At 44.0% G+C, this 19,572-nt stretch overlaps 1 protein-coding gene across 1 annotated transcript in view; it reads left to right on the top strand.

The window, feature by feature from the left end:
* The window catches only part of MTMR10 (myotubularin related protein 10), a 300,662-nt gene that overhangs the window by 37,145 nt on the left and 243,945 nt on the right, over positions 1 to 19,572 (top strand). Inside the window, exon 3 of the mRNA XM_069222394.1 lies at positions 14,199 to 14,335. Within this exon, the coding sequence (XP_069078495.1) occupies positions 14,199 to 14,335 (137 nt within the window). The remainder of the gene's footprint in view (positions 1 to 14,198; positions 14,336 to 19,572) is intronic.

The raw sequence follows: 19,572 nt of genomic DNA, 5'->3' as shown, positions 1-19,572 counted from the left end.
TGTTTTGGGAGCCCCAGCTTCCTAAGATATTTAGTTAGAATGTAGTTTTTTTTTTTTTTTCTTTGTTTTCAGTTCAGGCGCCAAACATGTCTTTATAACGTAATACGTTTCCATTGCATGTGTAACATACTCAAAAGAAAACTGCAAAACGGATTTTGTGTGCATTTTGTGGACTACTAAATTGAAACTGCAAAACCAAGCACCTTGGCATTTGGGGCCTTGGTACAAGCAATTTTATGGTTGCAAAATGGGAGCCGTAGCAACTGCAAAACTGCATTTTTTACATTGCAGTTATTGCATGTACAAAACCCTAACTGCGATTTGGTAACACATTACAAAAACGCAATTTGGGTTTGCAAGTAATTACAGAATTGTTATTTGGAAGGGGCATGTAAAGAACCTCCCTTCCAAATACCAATCGCTTAAGTTATGTATTAATGTTTTGCGACTGAAATCCAGTAAAAAAACGTTACTATTTTACCACCAAGCCAAAAGAGTTGGTAAGTATTTGGAAACAGGAAGGTATTTTTTTTTTTTTTTTTAAACCGGGCTACATTAAATAAAAAAAACTTACTTTATTTAAAAGCAATCTGAGACCTGGTGGTCCGCCGAAAGCAGCGGGCCACCTTATCTGTAATGCTAACCAATTGTAATGGGTCACAGTTGGTCACCTACCTCATGCATATTATTGCAGTAAGTCTAATTGCAACCCAATAGCGTTGGGTAGTTTGTGACCCAACCAGTCAACACTTAGGTTGGTTTGAAAAATGCAAATTAATTTGGTAAAATCTGGTGTCCAAATTGTGACCACTTGTACAGAACCCACTTTAGTACATTCCAAATAAATCCTAAATAGGGAATTATTCACAGCTTATGATTTCTTATTTTGAATAGAAGTACGAGGCCCTTGGTGAGATAATGGTTGCTACCTGTCTAAGTAACCTTTGAAATGTGTTGTGTGTGTGTGTTTTTTGGCTTTAGGGCAAGAAGGTCAAGAAAGGATATAACGAGATGCCTTAATAAGAAATATTTTAACAGTCTTAAACAACAATATAGCAAGCCATTTTCTTTTAAACATGTCTTTTATTATAATTTTTCATGTGCTCGTATCAGACATTACAGGTTGTATATCACTGTGCAGCAATTAACATGCCACACACACAAGGCATGGTCTCTTTCAATGGGCCTGGCTACAGGGTACATGATGTGTAACGCAGTGTAGATACATCCGCAAATAATGCAGTGTAGTAAAAAACAGTAATTAACATACTGAAACTGATAAACAACAAAAGCAGCTCGACTGAGTTCAGCCCTATAACTGGAAGGGTGGAGGGGTTTATAGGCCATGAGATGGCAGATAGGCCCGTCAGGGATGATGGGGGGAGCAAGCCATTTTAAGTTAGTGTTCTTTTATGCTGTTATGCAGAGAATTCATATTTTCAGTGGCAAAAAGAGAAATCCAATAATTTTTATTGCTGGCAAAAAGCAACAGTTTGTTTTATATTAAATATAATCTTGCTGAGGTGAACTGAAAAAGATGTTGGGCTGATACATCACAGGGGCCTGTCAGACAGAGCCAGACAAGACTCAGTCATTCTGTGCCCCCCCCCCCCCCCCCATGTCACATACGAGGCATCAGCTTCAGGTCACTTCAGTTGTGTAATCTTACATTTGTATTCCAAAAATATTCTGATGTAAATTCTTTAATGGATGCCTTTCATGGTGCTCTGAAGCAGTCACTTTGACTGCTGCAAATACTATAAAAATGTAATGCAACAAAAGTTATTGGGAAAGTAGGAAAGAAATATATCGCCCTAAATAAGGGTAGGTTTCCAAACTTCTCTAAAAAGTATTTGTTCCTAATGCCAGGTCAAGGCACATAACAGGGAAGCTGTAATAACTTTGGATGCATGCTTATTGTTCCATTAAAAGTTAAATCAGCAATGGTCACAGGCCACTAACAAAAGAGTGCGTGGGGAAATCTTTTGGCTAACATTAAAGGGCAGTGCAGGCACATAACCTGACAAAGAAAACTGAGGGAATAAAAATCTTCTCTGGCAGTGATCAGTAATGGATCCCTGCTAGGCACTGAGCACACATGATTTATATCACTATGCAGAAAACATGGACTTGCAGAGAGAGGTTTTTACATAAACATTTTAAAATGAGTGACCATGCAGATGCCACTGAAATAATTTGACTGTAGATGGCATCAAAGTAGACCACATGACATGGAAGTTGTGAAGTCTCCACAATGAATTACAAATCACTACACATTTCATATTATGCCTTACTCCTTCCTGAAAATGACAATTAATTGTGGTGCTTAACATTGTTTTTTGGCAGTTATGTGAGACCATGATAAGGCTCAAATCTCGAACTCGTCTCCACACTGGGACTTTCCTCAGCATGTACTCCGAGATTTGAGACTTAGCATGATCTCACATAACTGCCACTTTTCTTTTTTGTGACTACCATGAAAGAGTTACTCATAACCATATTTCTGAAGCATATTCCATCTTTTTTCTACATACATTTGGTACTTTCCGGACCACGCCTTTGCTTTGAGCCTTGAAAAAGTCACTAGTTGAGACAAAACACGTGTTTGCTTGCCTATGCAAAGATGTTCATCCAACTCAGTACAAAGGCTGTGGTTAAGGAACGTTGATCACTCGATGGACTTATGCTAATGCCTTCTACATGATGTGTACTTTAAATCCAATGTTCCCACATCTAGGATTGCCAAAGAGGCTCCAGGCAATCACCCCCCCTTGTTCTATCCCCTCTTAACTGCTACTCGTTTCTTTAAATAACCATTTCTCAGTTACCTTAGAAACATTTCATTGGATACTGAACGTTCAGCTTTCAGGGCAATTGGCATCACCCCTTTTGATTTAAGTGGAAAAGGTCAAGCTTTTATCCAAGAAAAGCTCAAAAGATAATCACAGGTAAGAACATTACACTCAAGACTGGCACTACAGTTGATCACCTCCTCCTCCGTACAAGCAGCTACATTCTGGGACTGTCTTCCAACATAGATAAGAACCATTGACAACCAGATGAAATTCAAGAAGGCTTTGAAGATGTGACTCGACCCACAATGATAAAACAACACACAGTGATGGTTGAAACTTTTCTAAAGCTTGAACCACAGAAAATTGCTTGAAACTACATTACAGTTCTTTGTTTCCCACTGCACGACCCAGTAGAAAGGACAACCATGTGCAAATCAGTCTTGGTCTTACTTCAGTAGTAACACTCCAGCTCGAACTACCTTGCCACGTGCTCTCTCAATGGGAACAGAAGCACATCTGTACAGGCTTCAGCCTAGTTTGGCTTCTTCAGTGAAGTGCAGTTAGGATCCTGTGGGCACAGGAGACATGATGCTTATCTGGGCATGCCCATTGTTTTTTAGGAGTTATGCTAAAGCGTAAGTTGGTGTATAGATAACCTTGACTGTTGCATGAGCTGTATTTGTGACCATGGTTTTTTGCACACTGTACAACTCCAGGTGGGGAGCAACCATATACAAATTAGTGTTGGTCCTCCGCTGACACGAATCCCATTCAGTGTCCTGAATGTACACGCTGTACTTCATTAACGAGAAATAACTAGGGCTAGGCCAGCCTCGGATTGCTTATGTTTCTATTTAGCCTATCAATTCGAGCAGGGCCAAGTCTGATTTGAATGTGGCTGGATGACATTGGATTAAAAACAGTGCTGTTTACTTCCTGCTGTTGCTGGGGGAACCATCAGAAGAGATGCATATGTCCATTCAGTATATTGCTCCTCTACTACCCCCGAGGTTGCCTCTAAAAGTCTAAAGCATGTACTGCACCTCCAAAGGTAACATCCTTCACTGCCTGAGCACCGTAGTCAATGGCCATAAACTATATCAGAGACCTCTCTATATGATGTTATGATGGTAGGTGTACGCATTTTTAATTTGGTCTCTTGTTAAACGTTCTCCCACACAGATGTGTAGGTTCTCAGTTGTGGCAGCGCAGTCTTGAGAAGTCGTTTCCATACATCCAAAACAACGTCCTCCTTACACACAGGCCACAATGCTTCCTCTACATCCGACTTTACCATTTTTATTTTTTTGCATGTCTTCTTTATTAGAGCTGGCGTTTTTGAGTACAAGTTGTCAGAGCGACATGGCATCACAACAGGTGTCCGTAGTGGAGTACAACATGGTAATTAAGCAGCAACCCTAAAAATCACAGCCTTCTTTGATAGGGTTGGTCATCGCGCACCAGTGTCACAAGATAGAGATCTTGGCCACTGCCGGTGCCATTGCACAGCATGTTTTCTCGTGAGTGGCGAGTCCTGTCACATCTGTCTGGCTTTGCTGAATGGCCGAGTGAGTCGAAGACGGTCCATTGAGCCTTGCGCGTCAGACAGTTGATTTCACAGTCCATACAAGTATCATTGGACCTTAGGGCAGTGCAAAAGTATATGCAGCAGGTTGTTGTCCTATCCAGCGCACCGCCTACAGTTTACAGAGCAGGTAAAAAGTCCTGCTTTAATGTATTTCTTAAACGCCCCATCCATCACTCTGTTCATGAATAGGCACAGTAACAAAAACACAATAAAAGCGCCACTCTGGTCCTCGGGCACATTATCACATACTACTCACATAGACCACATGATGGACCCCCTCTTCAGTCCGTAGCACTTCTGCAAAGTATTTTGGTACCTGTGCTCAAATGAGCTTCAATACATCATCAGGGGTACGAAGCACTGTATAAATGCAATTACAGCAACATACAGTGCATTATTGGGGCCTGTTTGCATAAGTGTGCAGTGTGGTGAGCTCGTACATATTCGAAACCCGTTCCACATAAAATGTTGCGTTGGATACATATTTTGCACTATGTTACCGCTTCTGTTACATATTTGGGCATCATGGTTTTTTTTTTCTTATATTTGTGTTTGCCTGGGTTAAATGTCTGATCTGGGTTTCAGTTTTATTTTCTTGGGCTTCTCTGATTGAGGTTGTATTATATATAGAAATTCCACTGCACCTAACTTCTGTAGCTAAATGTAGATTTGCTAATGTAGGAAGAAAGTTTATTTTTAGTCTTTTGCCTAACCAACTCTGAAAACACGAACTTCTGGATGACCTGGTTAAAAAGACCTAAACTTAGGGCCCGATGCAATCTTGGTGGATGGGTTACTCTGTCACAAATGTGACGGATATCCAGACCGCCATATTACAATTTCTATAGGATATAATGTAACTTGTAATATGACGGACAAGATATCCGTCACGCTTGTGATGGAATATCCTATCCGCCAAGAATGTAATCAGACCCTTAGACAGTGTTGTTCAGAATAAATTCGAGAATTGTTGTTACACTATACTATTGCAAATGTTTTTTTTATTTTTTTTATTTATTTACTTTTTATTTTGATTTGCTTGAAGACTAACCAATGAAAAAAAACGTTTTCAATCGAGGTATGGATGGACACTGCTATGGAATATTAAACCGTTCATTGCCAAATAGGACATTAAGGCAGATGTACAAGCTCTTGTGAAAGCCACATATCTGATTTTCAAACTGTAGCTAAAAATGTTTTGCCACTTGGTATAGCTATCCTGCAAAGTGCTCAACCCTCCAGTCTGCATCTAGGCTGGTCCCCCAACAACAATTCATTTTACCAGATTTCTCCCAGCACCTAAATCAGTTTCCTCTGGAAGCCTATTAACTATACTAAACACCTATAAAGCTGTGTATCACAACTCGCTCTAGAGCTTCGCTGGGAAACTTGACTTCTCAGGAAAAGAGCTTTGGAATAGCCAGTAGGTTACGCCTAAGCAAGTTCTATTGACTTTGCCAATTTGTTTTAGATGTATTGCACAGCAGCTGCTGTGCAACATGCTTGATAGTGCTTCATAGCACTCTTTTTTTCCCCTTCAAACCATGAAATGCCATCGACAAAGCCAGGTATCCCTCGCTATACTTTGTTAATGTTTTTGTGGCAAATGGGAGGCTTGGAGGAAGCAGGGGAAACCGTGGCAGGGCAGTAACACAACAGGAAGCAGGAGGAGTTGGGGGGCAAGCATGAAAGTATTAAAAAATACGTAATGTAACCTGACTAAACTCTTACCCACCTTGACTTGTTATTTGCGCTGTTCGTTCATTGACTGCGGAGCATCCGCTAACACTTACCTTTTAATATTTGCGTGATACATTGTACATGCACTGACTGATCGTTACAGCATAGGTGACCTGTACTTCCATTTCAATTTCCCTTCCATGCACATGGCTGGTGCACGATATGTACTGTGACGCCTTTACTGAAACTATTGCTTCTTTTCAGTGTAAAGTGTAATCCCTGCATAATCTATCACAATGTACCTCTCTAAATTGCATCCTTTGGTTAATCTGCATTACAGCTCGAGCGCTCTGAGTTGCCATGTGGCACTCAGCAGAGCTGTATCGAAAGCCGTAATCCATAAAAAAGTTTCTTGTATTTTGCCGTACGTTCTTAACTTTGTAAATTGCTCGTAGCAAAAACTGTGAACGATGCAAACGCTTTATTGCATAAAAAAGAAACTTGTACACAAACCACTAGCACAACACAAAAAGGCAATTTATGGAGTTGGGCCCAAATGGGGGAGAATAAAGTACATTGTGCGCAGTACGCAGACAGTGGCTGGTTTTTATTGAAGGAAACGCCCTCTAGGCTGAGATGTTATGTGTGTTTTAATGCTCCTCGTTTTGTTTATTTCAATTTTTCTCAAAGCGACGCATTGTTGTGGTGGTTCTCTCGAGCTTCCAAGCAATGTTTGGAAGCTCTAGCATGTAGCGCAGCTGGTTTATTAGCGAAAAAAATTGGAGCTGCTAGTTTTCGTTTTCAGAAAGAGTATTGTATCGAATACTTCGACAAGACGTCAATGTCGATCTTTAGAATCAACTAAAATATAATGTAAGAACACATGAAGTCGAACTGTGAAATCAGGTGTGTCCTAAAGTTTTAACTAGTACTTCAGTATGTGGTTTGGATTGATGCATTTTAAAATTAAAGGTAAAAATTGTATTGAATCGTCATTTAATATGTATAGCACTTCCTAGCCATGGCAATTCGTTAAAGCACTTTGTGGCGAGCAGCACGCTACCCCGGAACGGAAGGTTAGTGCTTACTCAAGTGATTATTGGTTAATGGGATGAACCTTGTGCTGCGTAAACACATTTCAAGTATTAACTCATGTTCATATAATCTAATGCAAAGGAACTGGAGTTAAGTGTGATCACGAGAAGAGCGTCTGTGAGCTCATGCCTATGGTTGGAGAAGAAGAGATGAGGCATTGTTACGTTGCCGGGGTATGTTTTCGAAGAAAGGGGGGTTGTGGTCTGTGAAATGCGGTGTGACCATTTTGCAGGGGCACAGTATTGGACAACAAGGCAGACAGTAATGCGAATTAGAGGAGACCGTACTCACAGACAGGAGACATGTAGATGATGGAAGTAAGTAGCGGGCCATGTGATAGAAAGGCAATGGACCTCGTCAATATTTTTCCTTTAAGGTCATTTTTCATGCCATTTTTCTAGAAAAGCACTGGGAGGAGGCTTTTTGAGATAGCAGAACTGTAGAGAGAATGTAAATCATTTACATGTGAGATGGTTTATTGTAGCATCCACATACCGCTCACCACTCCCACATGGGGTGCCGGAGGACCCACCCACCACAATAGCACCGCGACAGTAATGTTGCCGTGCAGTAACATTACTCCCTGGAGTAATGGTCCCAATGCAGATATTTCCGTACAACCCCTGCAGTAACATATCAGCTCCCCCTGATAGCAGCGCAGTTAGTTCCCTTCTTTTGAGTAGCGATAGCCCCACCAGTAACATCACCGACTCCTGCCGGACTGATTTTTTAAACCTGTTTTCTTTGCACTTAGCGAGTCGGAGCTCTGCATTTATAATTGTAAAAGCGGACAGAGTGACCGCGTAGTCTGTTTGCTAAGCTGGTTTAGGTACAAAACAGGTGTAGGAAGTGATTGGGTGTTGTCTGGTTGCGTGGTTTTCTTGGTCAGGAAAACCATGCAGTTCTCTGGTAGGAGAGCTCAATTTAGATGATAATTTTAGGGGACTCCTAAACAGATGATATGGCTGTGTTAGTCATGGTTTCCACTTATCCCCTAAAATAACTGGCCTTTTAGTACTTTGTACGAGGTTGCAGGCCGATGGTTAGACTTGTTTACTTTTTTTTGCTTCCTTTCATTTATTTATAACCTTGAAGACCTAACCATTTGTCTAGATCTTCACGGCGTGGATTGTTTTAGCAGTTGAGCTATGAGATGCATCTGGTGGTGCGAAGCGATTATTGAAGGCTCGACCTCTTCACAAGACATGGTCTACTGTGATGTTTTAAAACGCAGTAAAGCATCTATCCTCACTCTTACCTACAAATATCACAAAAACAGATGGAGAGGATGGAAAAGAGGCAAAACTGACAATGGAAGTAATGGTGAAAGCAAACAGTGGCAGCTACAAACAATGAAAAGGCAAAACAGATAGTGGGAGAAGTGCCAGAAAAACAAATGGTGGCAGTGACAACACTGAGAAGGCAAAAACATACCCAGGGAGACATGGCAAAGAAATTGGGGCAATGAAGAGGCAAAAACAGACAAACCAGAGTGAGACAAAGGAGAGAGAGGAAGAAGCGAGGTGGCTCCCTAAACTGACAGAATTGGGGTCCCCAAGTGCCTTGTCTAGTCAGAGGTCCAGACACAGGTAAGTCCTAGTGGAGCCGCTTTGCTGCCGCCTTTGTGTAGGTCCTGGGAAGGTGGAAGAGTGCAGAGGACGGTTACCAGGGCTAGGAGGGGTACAGGAAACTGAGTGCAAGGAACAGGTAAGGAGTGTCAGGGAAGGGCACAAGGGGAACAGTAAGGTTGGGAAAATGTCACACAGAGACAAAAGCAGATGGCAGAGACCATGAAATAGTTTTAAAAAAGGCAGAAGGAGAAGCACAAAACACTAACACAAAGAGAGCAGCACAAAAACACATAGGGTCCCAAAACAGTTAAAGCAGAGAACAAAAGCACACAAACCAGAGTTTGCAGGCAGGTCGCTTCCTCCTCACCACTGCTCCGGTAAGTGCTGCCATTGTTTTGGGCTTGTCTGGGCTTGTCTGGACTTGTTTGGGCTTCTTGGCTTCTCCTATCCCGGAAAGCCCCGCCCCCTCTCTCCTCCTCGGAGCTCTTCCTGCTCCTGCTGCCCCCGCACTCCCATTGGAGGTTTCCCTCCCTCCTTCCAGCTGCCCCTCCCTCCCGCCTCCCCTCTTATGCCGGCCGCAGCACGGACGCGCCGCTGGCGCACCGAAGGCACGCCAAAGGCAAGCCCGTCTGCGCCTTTTCAGGCCAAGACTGTGCCCAGCGCCAGACCCCCTGGCCAACACACCTCCCACGCCACCAAACACCTTTACATTGCCAACAAACTCCACGCCCTTAATCCAGGACGCTCCTCCATCTGCTTCCAGTCCACACCGACGCGCACCAAAGGACCCTTCTCCTGCAAAGCCTGCAATTTCACCTGCAACCTAACCTCCAAACTCCAAATCAAAACGGACAACCGCCTAAGATGCATCCTACTTAACACCCGCTCGGTCCACAAACATGCAATTGAACTATGGGACCTCCTGACCACATACTCGCCTGACGTCGCAGTCCTCACCGAAACCTGGATGAATTCGGCCTCAGAACATGACGAAGCCATAGCCATATCAGAAAACTACAAGATCAGCAGAAGAGACCGAATCAGCAGACCAGGAAGAGGAATCGCCTTAGTCCACAAAAACACCATAAGAGTCTCCACCAACTCCCACGACACCATCAACTCTGCCGAGCACCTCCACTTCAAAATCCACATCAACGCCAACAACACACTCAGAGGAACACTGGTCTACAGACCCCCTGGACCCAGACTGCAGTTCTGTGATGACATCGCCGAGGCCATCAGCTCCCAAGCCCTCGCCTCAACAGACTACATCCTCCTTGGTGACCTAAACTTCCACCTAGAAAATAACAACGATATCAATACCACCAACATAATCGACAACCTCGCCAACTTCGGCCTCAAGCAACTCGTCACTACACCCACCCACTCCGCAGGCCACACACTCGACCCCCATCTTCTCAGCCAGCAACCACGTCTCTTTCAGCCACACCACCGAACTCAGTTGGACAGACCACCGCTGCATCCACTTCTCCTACCAAAAACCAGTCACTCACCACCACCGCACACAACCCCCCCGACGCAACTGGAGCAAAATATCAATGGATCAACTGATCTCCACTCTCGCCCGGGCCCCACCCCCTGGGACCCCGAACCCCAACATAGCCACCACCAACCTGCATCGCTGGATAGAAGATTGCACCAACACCTTCGCACCGCTCAAAAAAAAACCAAACACCTCCACCAGAATCAAGGCCAGCTGGTTCACCCCAGAACTACAGGAATCCAAACGGCTATGTTGCAGAATGGAAAAAAACCTGGCACCTTGACACTACCAACTCCAACCACATCGCTTTCAAGGATGCCCTTCACAAACATCACCAACTGATCCGCACCACCAAAAGGACCCACTTCACAAACCGCATCAGCACCAATGCTCACAACAGTAAAGAGCTCTTCGGCATCGTCAATGAGCTCTCCACCCCCAGGACCTGCTCCAACTGTCACCACAGAAGTTCTGCAACTCACTGGCAACCCACTTCCGTCGAAAGATAGAAGAAATCCACAATAGCTTCAGACCCACCAGCTGACTACAAACACCCAAGAACACAACGCTCCAAGCAACACCCACCTCATCCACACCTGGACCCCCGTCAACATAGAGGACACCGCCCCCACCATGGCCTCCATCCACTCCGGATCACCATCGGACCCCTGCCCACACCATATCTTCAATAAGGCAAACATCATCATCGCCCCCCACCTCTGCAAAACCATCAATAGCTCCTTTGAGTCAGCCACCAGAAAGATGGAAGCACGCAGAAATCAACGCCCTGCTAAAGAAACCAAAGGCAGACCCAGACGACCCCAAGAACTACTGGCCGATCTCCCTCCTCCCCTTCCCAGCCAAGGTCATCGAAAAAATTGTAAAGAGCCAACTATATCGGTTCCTGGAAGACAGCAAGGTACTCGACACCTCCCAATCCGGATTCCGCAGAAACCACAGCACTGAGACTGCACTCATTGCTGCCACAGACGACATTAGGACCATGCTCGACGAAGGAGAAACAGCAGCACTCATCCTCCTGGACCTCTCTGCAGCTTTCGACACAGTATGTCATCACACTCTCCGCACACACCTACACAACGCTGGAATCCGCGACAAGGCACTCCACTGGATCTCGTCATTTCTCTCAGGCAGAACCCAGAGAGTCCGCCTCCCACCGTTCCTGTCAGAAGCTTCCAGGATCATGTGTGGCGTTCCCCAAGGATCTTCGCTCAGCCCCATGCTCTTCAACGTTTACATGGCCCCCCTCGCCAACATCGCACTAACCCACCACATCAACATAGTTTCCTACGCAGACGACACTCAGCTCATCCTCTCCCTCACGAAAGACCCTACAACTGCAAAGAACAACCTCCACAACGGACTTCACGCCATCGCCAGCTGGATGGAATCAAGCCACCTCAAGTTAAAGACAGACAAGACAGAAAACCTAATCTTTAGCACCACCCCTCAACTTGGCATGACTCCGGGTGGCCCACCTCCCTAGGAGCCGCGCCCTCATCCACCACCCACCCACCCGCCCACGCACCCAACCCAGGCTTCATCTTGTACTCCACACTCAGCAGGACTCAGCAGGACAATGCCATCTCCTCTTCCTGCTACAACACTCTCCACATGCTCTGCAAAATCTTCAAGTGGATTACTGTCGAAACCAGGAAAACTGTCACCCACGCCCTGGTCAGCAGCCAATTGGACTACGGAAACGCCCTATATGCAGGAATAACAACCAAACTCCTAACAAAGCTGCAAAGAATCCAGAACGCATCCGCCCGCCTCATTCTGGACATCCCACGCCGTGACCACATTTCTCCCCACCTCAGAGACCTTCACTGGCTACCAGTATCAAAGAGGATCACCTTCAAACTCCTCATCCACGCACAGAAGGCCCTCCACAACACAGGCCCAGCTTACCTCAACGACAGACTCACCTTCCACACCCCCACACGCAATCTTCGCTCCGCCAGCCTCGCCTCCATCCCCTGCATCCGCCGCACCACCGCCGGAGGAAGATCCTTCTCTCACCTAGCCGCCAAGACCTGGAACTCCCTACCGCTCCACCTTCGCCAGACCCAAGACCTCCTGACATTCAGGAAACGCCTCAAGACATGGCTCCGTGACCAGTAGCTCCCCCCCCCCCCAGGGCCTTGAGACCCTAACAGATGATTAGTGCGCTCTATAAATCCTTGAAAAGAAAAAAAAAAGAAAAAAACAAGGTTGACAGAAATAGAAAAACTGACCGTGGCAGAGACAAACAATGAATAGGTGAAATAGATAATGTGCACAGTGACAGCAATGAAAAGGTAAAAACAGAAAAAGCCAGAAATGGCAGAGAGCAAACAGTGGCAGAGATATGTAACGAATAAGAAAAACAGACAAACCTGAGTGAGAGAGGGTGGCCAACAGGGGCGAGGTTGGCAGCTCAACGCACAGGAGCTGGATCTACAAGCGGGTTATCTGGTTGGAGAACCAAACACAAGTAAGTCCTTGGGGGTAAGGCTATGCACCTGCTAAATGTTGCAGATAGCTCACATCAAAGCTCGGGTCCCTAATGCATCGGTTTCCTGCGAATAAACGAAATACCCAATCAAGGCTGTCTACGTTGTTAACAAGATGCTTTGCACAGTAGTATGCTTCTTTATTTCAAGGTGTTGGTAACCACTCACTTGTGCATTCTCTTCACTGCATGTTGACGAACCAGAAATATCCTGTGGTCTGATGGATGTGGTTTTGTGGTGGACCTGCTCTTTGAGGAAGCCGCTCTGTCTTTCACTGCTGGTGGAGACACAGCTTCACTTCTAAAAGGAGAAGGGTGACCTTTGACCTCCTCCCTCAAGTAGCCTCATTGAGCGACTGCACTCACCTGCATGGGATGCCTGGAATATAACTGGGCTCTCCATGCCCACTCTCAGGGGGGCACGCTTGGAATGAGGAGGGTGTGCTCACTATGTACCACTACATATGAGGCACACAGTGAGTGCACCGCTTCATAGCTATTTTGCCCATACACCTGTGTCTGTAATATAAAGAGTTCCCTCGTAGCATGGGTAAGGCACCAGGCAAACGTAATCCTCGCCACATGTTTTGCTGGTACAGTCCATATTCTAGAAAGAACCACGCAAATGCTTGCATACACATCTGAAGTTGTATATTTCTCTTTGGTGGTAGACTTTAAGGGTGGCTTGGTGTCTTGACACACAAGACCTGCCACATGTAAGACTTCTTCCATAACCATTAATCTGTATATAACTTTGGGATGGAGAGTGAATGTCTTACTGGGGTCTTGCTGTTATGATAGATGTGCATAGGTTAAGAGCATCGACTTGCTCCTAAGCATGTTTGTGATGCGTTGTGTAGATGCACTTGTATGTTGTCCTGTGCCCCCGTAATATGCATGCAAATAAAATGGGTGACAATATATTTGGATAGAAAGTTGCGAATTTATGCTTACGATTTTTTTGTCGAGCAGGAGATAGTTGTTGACCAGGACTAGCATGTTTTATGCTAAGTGTTTGTAGCTGTCCTTGGTCTTTAAGACATGAGAGTTAAAATGCTTGAGTCTGAAATCCAGCCTGCTGTACCAATCTATGAAGATCCATTTTCCTTAAATTGAGACTTTTCTAACTGACCTGCATATGTTTGAGTTCTGACCTTTTTAGTGCTGTTTGAAACGAAGCATGGCTGTGCTGTTTATTCAAGCCCTCGTTGTGTCGACCACAACGTTATTTTGTATTCTTGTGTTTTTTCCCCCTCTGGGTGGTGCCACTCGACTATGTGAGGTTCCCTAAAAAATAGTTCCTCTCCCTCCATTATTATCCACGGCTCCCAATAAAACAGTCAGGGAGGGCATCTTCCTACACCATACACTCCCCATACCTCCATGATGGAAAACAAGAAACCTTTCGCTATACTTTTGGAAGGTGACATTTTCATGTTCTCTTTTGCAGGTGAAATTGTGGTAAATGAAGTAAACTTCGTAAGGAAATGTATAGCAACGGACACTAGCCAATATGACCTGTGGGGCAAGCTGGTCTGCACTAACTTCAAGCTTTCCTTCATTACGGATGATCCAATGCCACTACAGGTCAGTATTAATTTTATTGCGATACTTCTGCTAATAGAGCAACAGCCTCTTGAAAGTTCACCGTGTACCTGCCATGTGCACTACAGAAAAGAAGTCTCATGTTTAAACTTGCTTCGATGAACATTTTACATTAATGAAAGTGCTCTTGCATTATAATTAATCATTTTCTGAGCAGGCATTTCTAATCTCAAGATGCTACTTTTTCATTTTTCCAACTACGTGTGTGTGTATGTGTATGTGTGTGTGTGTGTGTGTGTGTATATATATATAGTGTCCAAAAAGTAATTTACCGCACTCCAAAGTTCCCTTAGGCAGATTTATTGATAAGAATAGCAACCACAAAATATCTTTCGAGGGTGGTCTCCTTTGTTACCGGCACCGGCAGCTGTGTGAGCCTTTAAGAAAATGACTCTGGGTTTCTAAAGGCAAAGAGATATCTTTAGTAACAGTTTATGAACGTCTTACACCTAACTGTAACAATGAATGGATATACCTTAGCAATACATCTTTTTAACCATCAGTCTGTAGTTTGGTATGGAACTTGTAATTCTTGAAATCTAAACATACAAGAAATGAAGATCTTAAATAAATGTTCACTGATAATTCTCTGTCAGGAAACGAGCTTTCTTTCTGTTGCATTCAGCGGAAGACTGTTTCTGCTTCCCTATTGTGTTACAACAAGGTAATTATCAAACTCTGATGGTCTGCAATTACCATCTTAGCAACTGATGTAAACCTACTAGGTACATATTTTCGTGTGTACATAGGCTGAGCAACCAAGTCTTGATGTTGGAATCCTTCCTGTTCTGTCAGAGGATAAACCATAAGCCTACAGCGAGAATCCTACAGTCAAATGTTCAAAATAGTTCGAAGTGGATTTTTACCATACAACCTTACTTTGATAAATTCTTCTTTACAGGGAGTGCAGAATTATTAGGCAAGTTGTATTTTTGAGGATTAATTTTATTATTGAACAACAACCATGTTCTCAATGAACCCAAAAAACTCATTAATATCAAAGCTGAATATTTTTTGAAGTAGTTTTTAGTTTGTTTTTAGTTTTAGCTATGTTAGGGGGATATCTGTGTGTGCAGGTGACTATTACTGTGCATAATTATTAGGCAACTTAACAAAAAACAAATATATACCCATTTCAATTATTTATTATTACCAGTGAAACCAATATAACATCTCAACATTCACAAATATACATTTCTGACATACAAAAACAAATCAGTGACCAATATAGCCACCTTTCTTTGCAAGGACACTCAAAAGCCTGCCATCCATGGATTCTGTCAGTGTTTTGATCTGTTCACCATCAACATTGCGTGCAGCAGCAACCACAGCCTCCCAGACACTGTTCAGAGAGGTGTACTGTTTTCCCTCCTTGTAAATCTCACATTTGATGATGGACCACAGGTTCTCAATGGGGTTCAGATCAGGTGAACAAGGAGGCCATGTCATTAGATCTCCTTCTTTTATACCCTTTCTTGCCAGCCACGCTGTGGAGTACTTGGACGCGTGTGATGGAGCATTGTCCTGCATGAGAATCATGTTTTTCTTGAAGGATGCAGACTTCTTCCTGTACCACTGCTTGAAGAAGGTGTCTTCCAGGAACTGGCAGTAGGACTGGGAGTTGAGCTTGACTCCATCCTCAACCCGAAAAGGCCCCACAAGCTCATCTTTGATGATACCAGCCCAAACCAGTACTCCACCTCCACCTTGCTGGCGTCTGAGTCGGACTGGAGCTCTCTGCCCTTTACCAATCCAGCCACGGGCCCATCCATCTGGCCCATCAAGACTCACTCTCATTTCATCAGTCCATAAAACCTTATAAAAATCAGTCTTGAGATATTTCTTGGCCCAGTCTTGACGTTTCAGCTTGTGTGTCTTGTTCAGTGGTGGTCGTCTTTCAGCCTTTCTTACCTTGGCCATGTCTCTGAGTATTGCACACCTTGTGCTTTTGGGCACTCCAGTGATGTTGCAGCTCTGAAATATGGCCAAACTGGTGGCAAGTGGCATCGTGGCAGCTGCACGCTTGACTTTTCTCAGTTCATGGGCAGTTATTTTGCGCCTTGGTTTTTCCACACGCTTCTTGCGACCCTGTTGACTATTTTGAATGAAACGCTTGATTGTTCGATGATCACGCTTCAGAAGCTTTGCAATTTTAAGAGTGCTGCATCCCTCTGCAAGATATCTCACTATTTTTGACTTTTCTGAGCCTGTCAAGTCCTTCTTGTGACCCATTTTGATAAAGGAAAGGAAGTTGCCTAATAATTATGCACACCTGATATAGGGTGTTGATGTCATTAGACCACACCCCTTCTCATTACAGAGATGCACATCACCTAATATGCTTAATTGGTAGTAGGCTTTCGAGCCTATACAGCTTGGAGTAAGACAACATGCATAAAGAGGATGATGTGGTCAAAATACTCATTTGCCTAATAATTCTGCACTCCCTGTATATTCCCAATTTTCTTCAGACAAATACAAATGAAGCAATTGTTTAAAAAGAAAATCCCCAATCTGCATCTGGCAGCAGCATCATTCTGTTATGACAGCATTGCTTTGAAGCATGGGCCACTTGGTCAGTTAAACCTAGATAACCAAGATGGCTGCTCTGTCTCCAAATGGCCTGCGAGGAAATGTATTTAGTTGTCGGAGCACTAATGTGTGGTGTTTTGTCAAAATACGTGAAGGCTCCGTCCAGACAGTCCCGAAAATCTGCAGGGACCGCCAGCTTTTCCTTCCTTGAGATGGACAAAGTGTGAGGATGATTGGAATGACCCACTCCCCTAATCAATTCATGCATGGTAAGCAGTACCTCAGTCCCTGCTTTCTGACATGCGCCTCCACTATTGTGTCATATGCCTTTTTTGCCATTGTTTTAGGGCCCTTATTTTCCACTTATGTTGTTGCACTTATCATCCTTTTATTCCATCTACTTACCACCAAACATCATTCTACCTCACCACTCCCCTCCAGAAACAAATTGCCTACCTGTCTCAGAGCTGTCTACCACTGCATGCCCCTCATCTGCTTCATGCTTAATGCAGCCAAACCCTAAGTAATGTGCAGACCCTTCCTATCCTCCTCTTCTGCGGCTCTTCCAGATGTTCTCTTATACCCCTGATGTTACACATTTGTTAACTCTTCCACAAAGAATTGGTCGGATTTCAGTAGTCCTGTGTGTTGTTCACTCTTGGGCGCTTTCATTATGATCTCAATTAAAAGTCTAACTTTGCCAAACTGCAGATAAAGATATGTGATGGCTGTTTAGAGGTAATATATATCACATTTCTTTGCACCTGTCAAAAACGTAAACAAATACGTTTCCTGCAGACAGTTTCAGGTCCAACACCAAATTAAATCTGCATATTTGGGTGGGAGAGGAACCAAATTACTATAGGTATATTCTACTAAATTTGACTGTTTTTATAAAGACAGAATATGGTATTTTCACATATTACATTTTGTTCGGTCTATAGTTTTTGCATCATTTTCTGGATTCAGTGAACAAAAGAGCTGGCCTCTGTCAGAATAATTGACCAGATAACCCGTGATTGTTACCTCTCTGTGATTGTATTTGACAACACCATCCTCAAAAATTCTTTCAGTAGAGTCAAAATCAAGGAACGTTTGAGGCAACTTGGCTTTCATATAAGTAAATATCAGACTACGTTTCTCAAAATTCAGAATTGCGCCCCCATTTCTCTGCTAGTAAATTGAGAAGACAGACCAGTGTCTTTAGCAAAGCTTTGGTTGGCTCCTTAATACCCACACACAGTTATGTCCGTTTCTTGAAGATCCTGTTTAGCTGTAACATCATGAAAACTCTAAAGAGACCTTAAGGTGCCTAGCCGAAAACACTAGAGGACACAAATTGTCACTGATATTTGATGACACTAGGGCAAATTCAGTTTTGAAATTTATGATATGGTGCAGTTTTTCCCAGAAAATCTAACTGAAAACTAACCTTCAGCGCTGACTGAGAACTAATTGTGACACCAAGATATGGCTATAGTGACTGTGTAAGAATATCCTAACACTGTTAACTATTATCATACTCCTCAATACTCCAGCAAGAGCTGACCACATGCATATACTGGACCTCGCATGGACCTCTAGCAGGGTTTCCCCTTCCCAGTCAGAAAAAATGATGATCTCTGAGCTCAGATAAGATTGTGCATCAGTTAGAGTCTGGTTGTGAGTTATTTCCATTTGAGAGAATTTTTCAGTGAAAGACTCATTGAAGGGGTAGGGCTTGCTTTGGTCTCTATGGACTGCATTATGAAAGGATGCACTGTCCCTGTTTGCTCCTGGATCAGTGCATTAGTGAAAGAAACAGAACCAGCTGTTTGAAGCAGGCAATCTGTCTTTCACAGTGCAGGCAGCACCTCTCCTGTTTTTCAAAGGGTGGCAGAGATTTCCCTGCAGGCAGGCAGGCAGTAGTGAGTGACTGCACCCTCCGGCAGGTGAGTGCCCTTGCAGAGGGGAGGGTTCTATGGGACCCCCCCCCCTTTCAGAGTTCTCCCTAGAGGGTGGGGGGAGAGTGCACTTTCTGGCGGTCTCTTTGCCTGTACGCCCACGTCCAAAATATGTCGTAAATGCAGTAGCAAAATGTTTTCCTCATTAGCATGGGCCATGCACCATGCAGATAAGCCCCAGTGCGATATGTATTACATAAGGGGCCATGCAATCTTCTGCGGCCCTTCTGTAACACCAAATCGCTGAGGGCACACAAGCCCCTTGTACCTCTGCTGCACTTTACGTAATATGGCCCCTGCAGTACCTACTTTAGCTCAGATACTTTTCTTCAACTCAAGATTTCCTCACTGGAAGCCCTGTCAGTCTGAGAATGTTGTGGATTATCATTCTGACACTGCTTGCGATCAGCTCCCACTGGAGTGATCCAAGCCCTAGAAATCTTTCTAAGAAGGGTGTAAGAGATTACCACACACAGTACCTCAGTAGTGACTTCCCCATAATCTGTGTTTTTTAGGCACTTCTATCTAGAATCTGAGATGCTTTCTGAATATGCAAGTATGTTATGTGGTCTGGCAAAAGTGTAGCCTGGGGGCCCTTATGTAATAATGCAGATGTGTTGGAGGTATAATTTTCACTGGTCTTATTGTTCTTTAAGAATGAGTGACTACAAAAAGTAGTTGATTTTTCTGAAAGGTAGAATTGCTACACGCATAATAAGGCAATCAACGCCCAAGACACCTGCC

The sequence above is a fragment of the Pleurodeles waltl genome, chromosome 3_1, assembly GCF_031143425.1.
Source record: "Pleurodeles waltl isolate 20211129_DDA chromosome 3_1, aPleWal1.hap1.20221129, whole genome shotgun sequence".
Classification (NCBI taxonomy): Eukaryota; Metazoa; Chordata; class Amphibia; order Caudata; family Salamandridae; genus Pleurodeles; species Pleurodeles waltl.
This window is presented reverse-complemented; position numbering and strand designations above follow the sequence as displayed.